Source organism: Sinohyriopsis cumingii, chromosome 3 (assembly GCF_028554795.1).
Source record: "Sinohyriopsis cumingii isolate HCF-2022 chromosome 3, ASM2855479v2, whole genome shotgun sequence".
NCBI lineage: Eukaryota > Metazoa > Mollusca > Bivalvia > Unionida > Unionidae > Sinohyriopsis > Sinohyriopsis cumingii.
The window spans coordinates 37,668,352-37,681,965 of NC_142963.1; the positions used below are offsets into that span (position 1 = coordinate 37,668,352).

Below are 13,614 nucleotides of genomic sequence, written 5' to 3' on the forward strand. Positions count from 1 at the left end.
AAACCGGTACTTTTGTTAAATTAGAACTCTTTTGTGTTCGTAAAAACTGGATTTATCAAAGTTGCCGAAAATCTTGGTGCAGCAGGACATGTATATCAACGCAGATACGCACCATTTAAACAGAGGCTGCAGTACAGTTAGTTCGTTTAATCTGTTACATATATTAAAATGTATCGGAAGCTTGTGGCAGTGTTCACTTTGACGTCCGTGTGCGTGTCTCACTGTACGCACCCTATATTAAGGTCTGCCTGATAGATTAAGTTCAATGTTACAGAGGCTCTTTTGCCGTTGCTTTCTAGCTAAATAAAAAACAGACAGGAGAAAAAAGTAGACTCATGTTTATTTTGACTATCAAAACTATTTTCTCCAGCATTATTAGCACTGTTAACATGCAGGTATTTTCGTACGGTTGTCTCTTGCTACCCAGGGTTGATTATGAGCTAGGAATCCAACACTAATAACCGTTAGATATCTGATCCACCCATATTAGCCTGCGACATGTGTAAAGCGTTCCACTTCGCCACGTTAAAGAGACTACAAAGACGACTCGTACGTACTGCTTTAAGGATTATTTCTGGATGAACCGTTTCCAGTGTCTGCTAAACAAAAAGTCACGGGGAATAATACCTGCTTTTATCGACAGTTGGCGAATTAAGTGTTGTCCGAGGGGACTCGAGCAGACGTTGCTACTAGATACCCGGTTGTTTGAGAGCCGTTCGGTAGTCCACAGCTATCTGTATTGTAGGTGTCTGCTCGTTATCTAGGAGTCTACGCAGTGGAAAAAGAAATCCAATATATCGACAAAGAGGGGCCATTCGTTTGTCGAAATGTCTCAAGTGGGGGTTCGTCCTCCCTCCCAACTCATTAATGGGAGGATCGGGGGTCAGTTACCACAGATTCAGCACCCCTTGTCAAGACTTAGCAACCCTAGTAACATGGATGTCCGAGGGACGTCACGTGCTGGGGACAGACCCAACTCCAACCCCACGAGCGGCAGGCCCCTCCCGGCGGAGACTCAGTATCCTCCCAGGAAGAGTTTGAGCGCGGCCGGTCGGGAAAACAGGCTGACCAGCAGACTCGGGGTTAGAGAAAGCCAAGTTCAAGTCCCGATTGAAAGTATCCCAGAAGGGGTAGAAGTGACTTACGGAGACCCCAATAAAACAAGACTGCCAATTTTTGGTAAGTACTTAAACAAATCAGTATATTTTTCCAAGTTTGCGTATGTTCAGTAATTTTCCATAAATTGTTTAATGAGAATTACTCTGAAACTTTTAATTGAAAAACAAAATCTGTACAGTGTGACAACCATGGTCATAGTATGCCTTGCTCCGGTTATGTTTTCGCCATTTACGACTGAAAAATTAGTTTCCCTCTATCTTTCCCATTTGGTTGCTCCCCTATAGAATGATCTGCAATATAATTACATTACATTAAGGAGCCGTGGTCACTGCAGCACTGATATATCTCGTTATATTTGAGCAAAATAAAACTTTCCATTAACATAACTGTTTCTTGCTACCTGTACCTCGTGTAGTCTTTCAGTATTGCTATACACCCTCCCTGCATATTTAGCAACATAATATAACCCAATTTTGACCTGTTTTAGTGTCTTTTTGCGCTTGATTAGCTGGCATTTTCAGTTAGTTTCCATATCCATAGTTCCCCCTCCAACCCTTGATTCAGAGCGATTTGAAGGTTTGTCCATATCCATTCCGATTCCTTGTTTATGTGACTTCAACAAAAGACAGAAAATCACACATATTTCTATCTTAAAACTTCCAGGGGGTAAATATCTCCCTCCCTCCCTCCCTCCCTCTCTCTCTCTCTCTCTCTCTCTCTCTCTCTCTCTCTCTCTCTCTCTCTCCCCCCTCAATGTGATTAACCTATCCCATTTGTTTAAGGGTGTTGTCCTATATTTGCGGAACTATTGTGCAAGACTGCATTCTAATTACTGAAGTTAATTTTTGTGTCACAATGACATATGCGACTAGTCTCCTGTTCTGAGCTACCATTACTAATATAATATTTCTAATGCAAACATTTCATTTGCACACAACCGGCTATTTTCATAAAGTATTAATGATGTAGTAGACATTATTGAAAGATTAAAAATTGGAGAATCCATTGGATGAAACATACAAATTGTTGAATTTAATGATAATAATAATAATAATAATAATAATAATAATAATAATAATAATAATAATATTATTATTATTATTATTATTATTATTATTATTGTTGTTGTTGTTGTTGTTGTTGTGGACAACGGGTATTTTGTAAAAAGTATTCGTAGTCTTTCACCATATTCATATATAAAGATTCAAACATTCCGGTGATATTTTTAATTCAGTTTGAGCCGCTGTAGATTTATTCATTTGATTTAAACAACATAAAAATGTTTGCATGTTGTTTACAAATGGCTTGGGTTAACACGGCTTCCTAATTGAGCATTATGCCCTTAATTAAAAATTAGACTCGGTCTGAAAGCTGTGTGACCACTTACCGAGTTCAAGTCCTTCTACAATGCATGTAGAAAACATTTCACACTCATTATAAGTAACAGGGGTACTTCAAACTATCTAAGAGAATTAAAAAACAGTTGAGTTGGAGCACTGTTTTGATACCAGTTTCTCCACAATGACCTCTTAAGACACGTTACTTCAAGAAATATAAACGAGACTGACACTGATTCAATGCATACGATGTTGTGTACGTATCAGTTTAAAGTTATTAGCGAAATGTATATGTTAATGGATGTTTAAGTACATAGACAAAAAGAAACACCAAGTTATTCCACATTGTTTTTATGTATATTGTATATTATTCGACAGCCATTGCAAATACGTTGAAATTAAAACAATCATCGGGTAACATATTATAAATTACTATGAATACCACAAAAGCAAGCCCCAGATATCACTGTTGTTGATTATTTTCACATTTGATATTGGTTCCATTGTTTGATTATCATAAAAATATGGCAAACAGTTAAATCATTCTTCTATATTTTGAAGCAACACTGTTCAAGGATTTTAGTTGTTTTAGTTATTTTGTCATTTTTTTCCTTAGTACTAAAAGTACACTATTCACAGGCTCGTGGTGGAGTGTGTTCTGAGTCTAAAAAGTCTTTTCAAGTGGATTGAAACTCCACATAAATAATAATTGATTTGGCTAGTTGTCAGCCAATTTAATCAAACCTGCGATTTACCCGACTGCCTATTTGATAGCGAGTTTAATTCGCCCGTCAATTCGTTTTTCACACAAGCAATTTCGTTCCCTAAATATTGGGTTATCTGTCCCGTAAACGCTTGTTAAATTTACATTTTTGTGTCTCTGAATTGATTTATCATTGAAAACACAGGTAAATAGATGATTGATAAGTGCGTACATATAAGTGTTCCTCTGTATACATATATTAATCTACAGTAGATCGGGGCAGCGTTTAGAGGCACTGTTGGCACCATATTTACACTCCAATCATCGTGCATATTGACAAACCCCTGTATCTAAAAGGATCTTTATGTTCGTTTTATTATCCTCTATATTTTATAGTTTTCATATTATTGATCATCAAATAGAAATGTCAAACATCGATCTTCCACACATGCCGTTATAAATGGAATTTGCACTGTATATATATATATATATATATATATATATATATATATATATATATATATATATATATATAGACCATAAATTGATATTGATTTAGTATGTATTTGATAAAGACATTTACTTCCATAATTCAATTTAATCTACTCTATGTACTTCTGTATCGGTTTAATCTAAACCGCAAACTGCATAGACTTTGATGTGCCGTCGCATAATGCGCCTGTAGATCTGGATATATGTAGTTTGCTAGAAGTAACCAGCAGAACAAATAATATAGAGCCTAATCTGTCAGTGCATCATGCGACGGCAGATCAGAGTATATGCTGTTTGCAATTTGACTTGAGTTATAAGCAAATATATACGGTAATCTCAAAGACTATCAATAATCGGTCAACTAATGGATAACAATGTATAACAAGTGCTGCACTCGGGGTGGGGACTGCGGAGGCAGCAGACAAGAGAAAGTAGAAAAAGCAATTGGAAAAAAAATGCCTCACATTTTCTTTGTAGTTTTAAAAATAGTTTTATTGTCATCCAGATATTTGTAGTTGCAAATTTCTTATGCCAAGAGGGGGATGGGGTGCGTCATGTGAGTTATTTCGAATCCAAAGTACAATATTTCTCCATTCTTTGCGTACTTCGCTAAACTTGAGCGCACTCATAAGGGCTTTTGTGTGTAAATAGATCTTTAATTTAATGTGTCATTCTTCCATTTTTTTAAAATATAAATTTAAGCTTGAATAACTATGGCGCTGATTACTTAGCTAGGTTTATATTAGGACCTCGGTTACCCAGTAGTCATTTCACAGGCCAATATACTATTCTGAATCAATTTGAAGAAAGTTGATAGTTATGGTTAACTTGGTTGTTGTAACTTCTTGTGAGATAAATAAGCAAGAAGGCTTTTGTGATCCGTAGTATTTGACATTTCGCAATGCATGTTCGGTAAACAACATGCAGTCATGAATGAATCAAGTTTTATGTACTTTGAACTCCAGTTCTTTTCCCAGTTTGATGGCTTCCTACATTAGCCAAATTTAAACCGGAATCTATATAACTTAGGCTGGCCCTCTGCGAATCTGTTTCGTAATTTTCAATGTGTTTGTAGCCATTCGGGTAAAACATAGTAGCTGTACTACATGTTAAATCTGAGATTTGGGCAGATGTGCAATGTGTCTTGAATATTCCTGTCTGCAGTGTGTTTCACTGTTGCAGGAGAGATCTCGAATATCAATGACTTGTCTTGCTATAAGCAGATATCAAGATTTTGCTTGCGGAATATATATATATATATATATATATATATATATATATATATATATATATATATATATATATATATATATATATATATATATATATATATATATATATGTGTGTGTGTGTGTGTGTGTGTGTGTGTGTGTTTTGCTTTTAGTAAGTTGCATGTGCGAAATAATAAAAAAAGCTAATTTCAACAAAGAGAAAACTTATCTTTGGGCAGTAATACCTCTGTGCTAGTCGTTCATTGTCAGATATTATTGCCAGTTATACTGTAATATTCTATCTGAAGTTAAGCTTTAATTTTAAAACCCATTCTTAGGAGTCAGTAATAATACTAGGTGTTTGTTGTCTGAGTTAATAACTACCCAGGAATTCTTCAGCCAACGGATTTTCTCTATCGACGTTTCCTTGGGTTTTCATGACACCTTTGGCCTTGCTTATCGTCCAGGATGGCAAGCGCCTTGATCCATTGCCTAAACGACACGAAGAACTACACAGGTACGACAGTGATAACAAATTATCAACAAGCGCTTTAAATCCATGGACACAAATTCTGATAAGATCCAGAATTAATGTCTTAACAAATTTCTCTACTAAATGAGCGATACGGATTATCAGTGCAGTACAGTTTGGACTTAGGGTATATACAGTCGTTTTAAATTATTCCTATAACCCATAAATAACTCCAGTAGGTGTTGAGCTTACGTTAGAGGTTATTTATTGGGCCAGGTAGTTCCAATCACCATATATATCCACGTACTTAACCTGGTGATGGTACACAACAGCATTAATTCTGGTATGAACCAAATGTGTATACATACATTATTTGCAAAACATACTGTACAGCTTGAAATACACCTTTCGTGACGATACATTTTATTAATTAATACATAATGTTTATGCGCCCGCCGTAAAGCGAAGAGCTTTAAAATCAACTTGGTTGTCAACCCGTGAGTTTTTGGTTTCTGCACATCAGCTTTTATTTAGAGCACATACCACAACCATATTTGTGGATGGAATGCACTTGCGGTTATGACGAAATGTATGGAGTTCGAGGTCAGAAATTTAGATGTCAAGGTCACAGTGACTCAGAGAAGATAACGGTTTTGGCACAACAACATTTATTCTAAACCACTTATATTGATTAAACTTAGTGGACGACTTGCGATTATAATAACAAGCTAACTATTCATTAGAGGATCAAAGGTCTCAGTACTCCAAAAAGACAGGATTTTCACACAGCATCTTAGGGTCTAGACCATTTACTTGATAAAAAATGTTAAAGCCTTGTGTTTGGGACAAGAAACGAACCTTTTGATTTGGGAATGGAAAGGTCAAAGGTAAAGGTCACACTGATTTAAAATAAATATAAAATTGTTCCACGATATATTTAGTTAAATTGCATGTGTCGTCACCAAACGTTGTGTATAGTTTACATTTTGGGCAAGAAAGTCAGGAGTCACAGTTAAGAGCAAAACAAAAGGAAATCTAATATCACCGTCGACGGATAAGATTGAAAATGGAAAAGATGGAATCATTCACGACCCTACAAGCACGTCTTTGGATGCAAATATATAAATATTAACTAGCTTAAATATTAGGGTTTTATTATTCCAATCTGTTTTACACTCTTCTGTTCTATTTTTATTTTATCTGTTTATATCGAATGCCTTGATTTATTCATACTAGGTGTGTAATATAACATGTAACGTTCTTCAAATAATATAACACCATCTTTGTAAATGTCCGATACCATCAGCTTAATTAAAGAAACTTCTTGACGGGCTATGAAAATAGACGAGAGGTCTACAAATTACAAGTTTACTTCGTGTTTTTGTTTTACAGATTTATACCATTTAGCATATAGTATCATTTGCACCTTTTCATGAAAATTATTGTTGCTCCATTTTCACTTGAAGAGACTACCACTGGTACCTCTACCATCTTTTACCCAAAGTTTTTGCAAGCTCCTAAGCTTTCTCGTTTTCTCTCAACTGCAGGAACCGCTCATGAGAGTAAGTATCGGCTTTATATGTGCTATGTAATAATCGGTCTTATCTACTCTGAATGGGTGCATTGCGTAGCTTCTGTCTTCTTGTCACTGTAATTGCTCTGCGTATCGTGCTATTTTTATCCTTAGAACATTTTTCATCGTATTTATACTGCCAATATATCTCGTGCATGGACTGTATATATTCTTTATATTTATAACATTGTATCACTCTTTTACACTTCGTAGTCTTAAGTCATCGTCCTATTTATACATTGTGTTCGCTGTGCATCCTGTGGTCTGTTTTTTTCTAGTCTCATGACTCGGTGGTTTATTTATTTATTTATTTATTGTTGCATGCGCAAAATGTAATGCATATAATCACTTTCTGATGAAAGTATGTCACCAACTTGTAAATGCAACAAGAATGTATGTGGGGTAGGTGGGAAATGAATTTATTTTTTGCGTCTGATGACTCGGTTGTTTGTTTTTCATTTATTTATTTATTGCTTGCTCAATTGAATGCATACAGTCAAATTCAGATCAAAGGCTGTCAATTCAATTGTGAATGCTATTTTAAATTTTGTTTTCGTTAGATGGGGAGTGATTTTACTATTACCTTGTGTCATAAAGAGGACGGCCGAAGTGAGTTTTAATCTCTAGTTGTTATATGTTGAAAGAGCTTATTATATGGCTTGTTGTCCTTCGTCTGTCTGTCGTCCGTCCATCTGTTGGAATAAGTTTGTTGCCAATACTCCACTAAAACTACCTGGATGGTTGTCTTTAAATCAGGCACACATATTAATCCTAATATATAGTTAGTCTTCGATGCAAATTGTGTCCATCAAACATCCCGTATACCGACCATATTGAAAACCTCATCATCGCTAATCCTCCTGAATGGCGAATCATATCATCGACATGTGGTTCTAAATCAAATATCTTTTATGAGGTCTAATTGGTTCTAAATGGTGCCGATCTGATTGACGTCCAATATGGCCGCCACAATTGCCATTTTGGAAATACTGTTATCGCTTACCCCTATGATCAAATGATTGTATCGACAAAGGGTTTTACTGAAAGACTTCTTATGATGTCTGGTTTGTCTTAATTAAAGTGGTGCCTATCTGACTTCCAGCATGACCGCCAATGTAACCATGTTTAATATCATGCTATAGGCATCTTTTCATATACGGAAGTCCATAGCGACTTGAGGTTTATACATAAAGACTTCTTATTAATTAATTTGACCAATGAAAAAGGTGCTGATTTGACGCCCAATATCTTGAAAATATTATTATTGCTACTTCTCCAAAATGGACTGACGTATCAACCTGTCTTTTTTTCTTACTTAAAGACTTCTTATTATTTGTAGTTGGTCCTTACGAAAATATTGAGATCCGACATCTATAATGGCCACCGTTATGGCCATCTTCAAAATCTTCTCTGAAACAGATGGTCGTATCGACAAAGTTTTCACTAGATCTCGTCTTTTCATCTATATTTGGGCATAAACGAAAGTGGTGAAAATTAGGCCTCCAATGTGGCGACAGTAGTTGCCATCTTGAAAATCTTGTTATTACTATCAGTTCTGATCAATAGTCGTAGCAGCATGTTGTCTGTTTTTTTGTTTTTTTCACTCATAGACTTCTTGATTTGTGTATCTGGTCGTAAATGAGAACCAACGACACTATTTCCATCTCTAACAACTTTTTTTATCGTTACTTCTGAACATATGGCCATTTAGACAAACTTCTTTTACTGTCAAGTTGGTCCTAAATGATTATGGTACTGATGGACCTCCAACACGATGACCATGGCGGCCAGCTAGAGAATCTTGTTTTCAGTCCTGTTCTTGAAGTTATGATGACATGATTATTGACAGGGAATTTCATTAAACTCTTTTAAGTAGATCCCAAATAAACACATTTTTCCGATGTTACCTCCCAAAATCATAAAAATCATGTTACAGCAGTTTCCTCTTAACCGACACCCGTATCAACATGTTTCTTTTTATTTTGTTAAGGAAAAGGAAATCTTTTTTGCAGTCCTATATTATTTTTATACTGATCCAACTTTTATAAAATTGCTGCCTTGGTGGATATCCTGAAATCTGCTATAGCTACTGCTCCTGAATGGGTGGTCTTATATGGGCTTTTCAAATACAATATGCCAGTATGTAACTGGTTCTGAACGAAGATGTTAATCATCAGACATCATTTCCATCTCAGAACATCTTTTTAGCGCTACTCCTCTTTTAAGAATAATGGCAAGATTGACATAGGGTTTTCACTAAAACACTTCCTGTTATATGTAATTGATTATGAATGAAAATGGCACATATTTGGCCAGCAGTATATCTGCACTCTCTGAAGGAGATTTGAAAATCAGACCTAATTGACCTTGGGGTCAAGTCAAAGGTTATTCCTTGCGTTTTTGTGCTTCATTGACCTTACCAACACAGTAAGTTGTACGCATACAAATTAATTTTAACCAGATTTCGTATTTAATCACATTCCAATAACGAAGGTTATAGTCAGCACATTGATATCAATTTCAAGGTCAAATGTGTTCACAGGTTTTTAGCTGTACTGGTTTGTGAGCATGACAACACAAACAACCCAGAATGTGAATATATCTGAATATTATATTGGACGATGGCTGTTGAGAAACATTTTGTATCCCTGTGAACCTTTTATCCTTGTTATCAGGTTGATGGTCGAAATCCATAACAATTTGGTGCTGTACATGCAGGTATATTGAGAACCATGTTGAGTCATAAATGTGATTTTGTACTGTTTGTTTGTTGGAGTTTCCTAGGAATATAACTGGTTTCAGTATTCAATAGCTCAAATAGTTAAAGTACTAATGAAATTATTTATTGCGTAATTCCATATTTTTTTCGGGGCAGTAAATCGTTAGGCCCTTTAATGGGTTTTTATTTTAGATGGGGTGAATCTTTTTGTTTGTAGGGAACAGACAGGAACCTTTCCCCCTCAAAAAACTGCGGCAACCACCAACGATTCATTATGCTCAAAGAGAGTGCGTTGCCTTTGGGAAGGTCAATTGATGTAGCTCTATAGTTTGGAACTCTTCGGGCATAAATTCTTTTTTGATACAATTTTATTACTCAAAGTATAAAATATTCATGGTTAGAATGCACCGCGAACGGAATTATATAACTGACTGTATTATTAGAAACAATGATACTTCATATCAATTCTAGCCTGATTAAATCAAGTTGACTGAAATGGCAGCGTTTTGTGATGATCGGAGTCGGGACATAGATATTTATAGCAACAGATGTACATTTGTATTTACAATATATGCTTCTTCTCTGTATTGGAGAAATAAAAGGCACAGCTCTGCCTTTATTCGTCTGTTATGTTATGCCTTTAAAGAAATTAATGTTCCCTCAAGCAGTGGTTTGGGATTATTGTTTATCTTTCAAACTATGAAATAATAAACTTTGGTTTTGGTATTATTTTTCTTGTATGTTGTTTTATTCCTATTTTTAAAATAGAATTTTAGTGTACTTTTCATACTATAATGTCTCTTCTGTGAGAAAGAACACGATAAATGAAGCAAAGCCTTGCTTTACTAACAAGTCTGCATACATTTGTTGGTGCTGGTATTGTAGTAGACTTAAATAATTTACATTTCTGCTTTACGATTTGCGTTCACCGAGTCATGATCGTTGATTTTTACGATAATGAGTGAACGTTTTATTTGCTTATATTGTGTAAAAAAATCAAGTACGCTAGCAGGGGGAATTTATTTGCAGAACAAACGCAGTAATACAAATAACGACACAGAGAGAAATAATTAAATGGTGTCAGACATTTCCATTGTTTTCCATGTATGTGATAACCACGTTGTGTAAAGCTTACATGTCGTGTTACTCATTATTACTCTGCATTACGAGATCCTGGTTGAACAAAACGAATGGATCAAGATCGATTGCAGCTTTTGTCCGATGTCCTTCGCAAGTAAAGTCTCATTTTACCTCCTCTTCCCTTTGCCAAATATTTTTATATTGCAGAACTTATTTAATAGTTCACCCCAATTTTCGCCATTTATCAGGGTGAAATTTCATCTGGCAAATTGTCTAAGTAAATACGTATGGATTCGAAGTACGCTTTACACACAATATCCAAGTCTTGAACAAATACTTGAATTTCATACAGTGAATGTGTTATCAAAATCAGAATTTTTTTGGGGAGGATTTTAGAACTTTTTTTATCATTTTATTTGGCAAACATATTAATACAAAAGTTACATTGATCGGAAAGCTGGCATTCAATCATTCCAAGTATTTGAATGTTTGGCGATCGCTTGACGTATACGTTCTAAACGATGAATATTTGTCACATTTTTTTATATTAAATAAGCATGGTACAGATGGATGGTTTTGAAGCAGTATTTTGAGAAAGAAATGTTAAATCAATGTTCCTGGCAGTTTATATTGCATGGTCATTTGTTTCTAAACGATTAAATGAAGTACATATGAGAACGTTAACGAATGAAACTTGGCGCAGATGAATAATTTAGATGCAATTCAGAAGAGAGTTTCTGAGATTCTTCGGAATCAAATTTACTTTCACCAGCCTTGTAAAGTCAGTTTCACGCCAGTAATAGCTGCCTGCCAGATTACTTGCTCCTATAGACCTACAATTTCGAAAGGCTTTCGCTTTTTCATACGCACACCTTTGGCGGTATTTTTTTATGCTATGACCCTGTATATCCGTATGTCCATGTGTCTTTCTGTAGGTTAACATCACGTCTCTATCATTTGTAGTTACTAAACTTTGTGATTTCTTGCACTTGGAGGATGAAAGAATCTTAGCGATTCTGTGGTCCAGCGTTAAGATCACGGTGGCTGAAAGAAGAAACGTCTTTTCTCGTGCAATAACATTATTGTCCTATGATGGGATTCAAACCTTCTCCCTGCTGGTCACGAGTCCAACGCCTTGATCACTGAGCCACTGAAGTTCTGTCATTAATGAAAAGAAGTTCCGATTTCTTTGGTTGTTGAAAGTTATATTATTTTCTGTGAAAGATGTCTCTTAGAGGGCAAGCAGCCTTTCTATACAATCAAGTTACAAGTAATTTTCATTTCCAAGCAATTAATTATCACCATTTGATTATCTTAGAGATCATATAGTTGGGGTTGGAGCTGAACCGAAATTGTACTATTGCAAGATTATTTTTGATTGGCTGATAACGAAACTCGGGAGAAATTCAAACACAACAGTTTCATAATTTCCAGGCCAGATACCTTAACGCGGCATTACCAAAAATTACCCCTATAAAGGTTCACGACATTACTTGGGCTAAAACACATAAAGAACATTTATTTCTAGATAAATAGTTCCTCCTTAATCAAGAAAAAGTCACATGACGGAAAAGAAGTACAATATTGAATGAATTCGATAATTTGAAGATATGTGTTTTGAAGAAAATATCGAATTGCCATTGTTTGATAAAATATCGAAGTGCACAAAATGTCATTTCAGTTATAAAACTATAAACGGTTTAAGTCTAGGATTTTCAGACAATTCCAACCGCCTACCAACAAATTCATGCGAACAGCACAAAATGTACTGGCAGAGCAGGGTGTATTTTTTTCAGGTGTACTTCAAGAGTGCGCAGATCTGGGTCTGGCGTTTTATAAACCTTGAAGATCAGTATACAAATGTAACAGTGGATTCATTGTATAAAGAAAACCTTGAAAAGTTCTTGAATATGCCAAGACAGACATGACTTGAAAACCTTTACAGTACCCCAGTCTTTATTAAGTATTCCTGGCAGTGACTTAACACTTTCGGCGGGAGAAAACAAAGCTGAAAAAATGAGCTGATGCAATCAAAGATGTATTGGATGGGAGGTTGGAAACAAGGTTTGAACTGCACATAATGGCAAATCACTGAACGTAATCCTTCAATGCAACCGAGAGATTTTTAATTCTACAAACAGTGGCTTACAGTGGACAATTGGTGGTATGTACGACACATTTCGGAGGGGAAAAGATATACAAAGTGGCTGAACTACAAACTACTTTTCTACCCTGATGTATACGGTCTATTGATTCAGCTCGATGGGTTTGGGAACAAGAACTCGATGATGGTCTTCGACCTTTTAACGGCGTTTCAATTCCTAGTACGAACTCCAGTTAATAGTTTCAGCAAAATGAGAGAGAGATAGAGAAATCAATTATAGTAATGTGACTAGACAATGTCACCATGCCAACAGGAGTTTGTTTGTTTGTTGTTTTTCTTTATTAATATTTTTAAGCTGTATGATTTTACCTTGGTGGGTTTTATGTCATACCATACTTGCCCATTTATTTTCCTATCTCAAAGTTAATGATACGCGTATTTATAGCGCCTGACTAAAAGAAAATACTTTTTCACATATAAAAAATGCAAACAAAACAGACTTTTCCTCAGAAATTAATTTTGCATTTTTTTTCTCTATTGGATCCCAATTTTCATATACCCAGGATTAACTCCAATAGATAAATATCAATATAATGGTATGGTCTGCAGAACTAAAGGCAAGCTAAATTCTTTATAATAAAAAAATATAATACTCTTGCGTTTTCGTGCAAAATTTACATTTGCTACCGAGTCTGCACCATATATATTCGCTCATAAGCCGATCAAACTGATATCAACATACATCCTGATCTACCATAGTGTAATGCGCCTACAGATCAGAGTCTGTATTGTTTGTTCCACTGA

At 35.4% G+C, this 13,614-nt stretch overlaps 1 protein-coding gene across 3 annotated transcripts in view; it reads left to right on the forward strand.

The window, feature by feature from the left end:
- The first annotated feature begins 515 nt into the window (after positions 1 to 515).
- The window catches only part of LOC149802711 (EF-hand calcium-binding domain-containing protein 6-like), a 48,000-nt gene continuing 34,901 nt past the window's right edge, over positions 516 to 13,614 (forward strand). For 2 of the 3 annotated variants that reach the window (XM_089952119.1, XM_089952121.1), the window contains exons 1-2: positions 516 to 1,179; positions 6,882 to 6,896. In XM_089952119.1, the coding sequence (XP_089808245.1) occupies positions 828 to 1,179; positions 6,882 to 6,896 (367 nt within the window). In that variant the 5' untranslated portion in view covers positions 516 to 827. The remainder of the gene's footprint in view (positions 1,180 to 6,881; positions 6,897 to 13,614) is intronic. The other variant, XM_089952120.1, reaches the window with a different exon arrangement.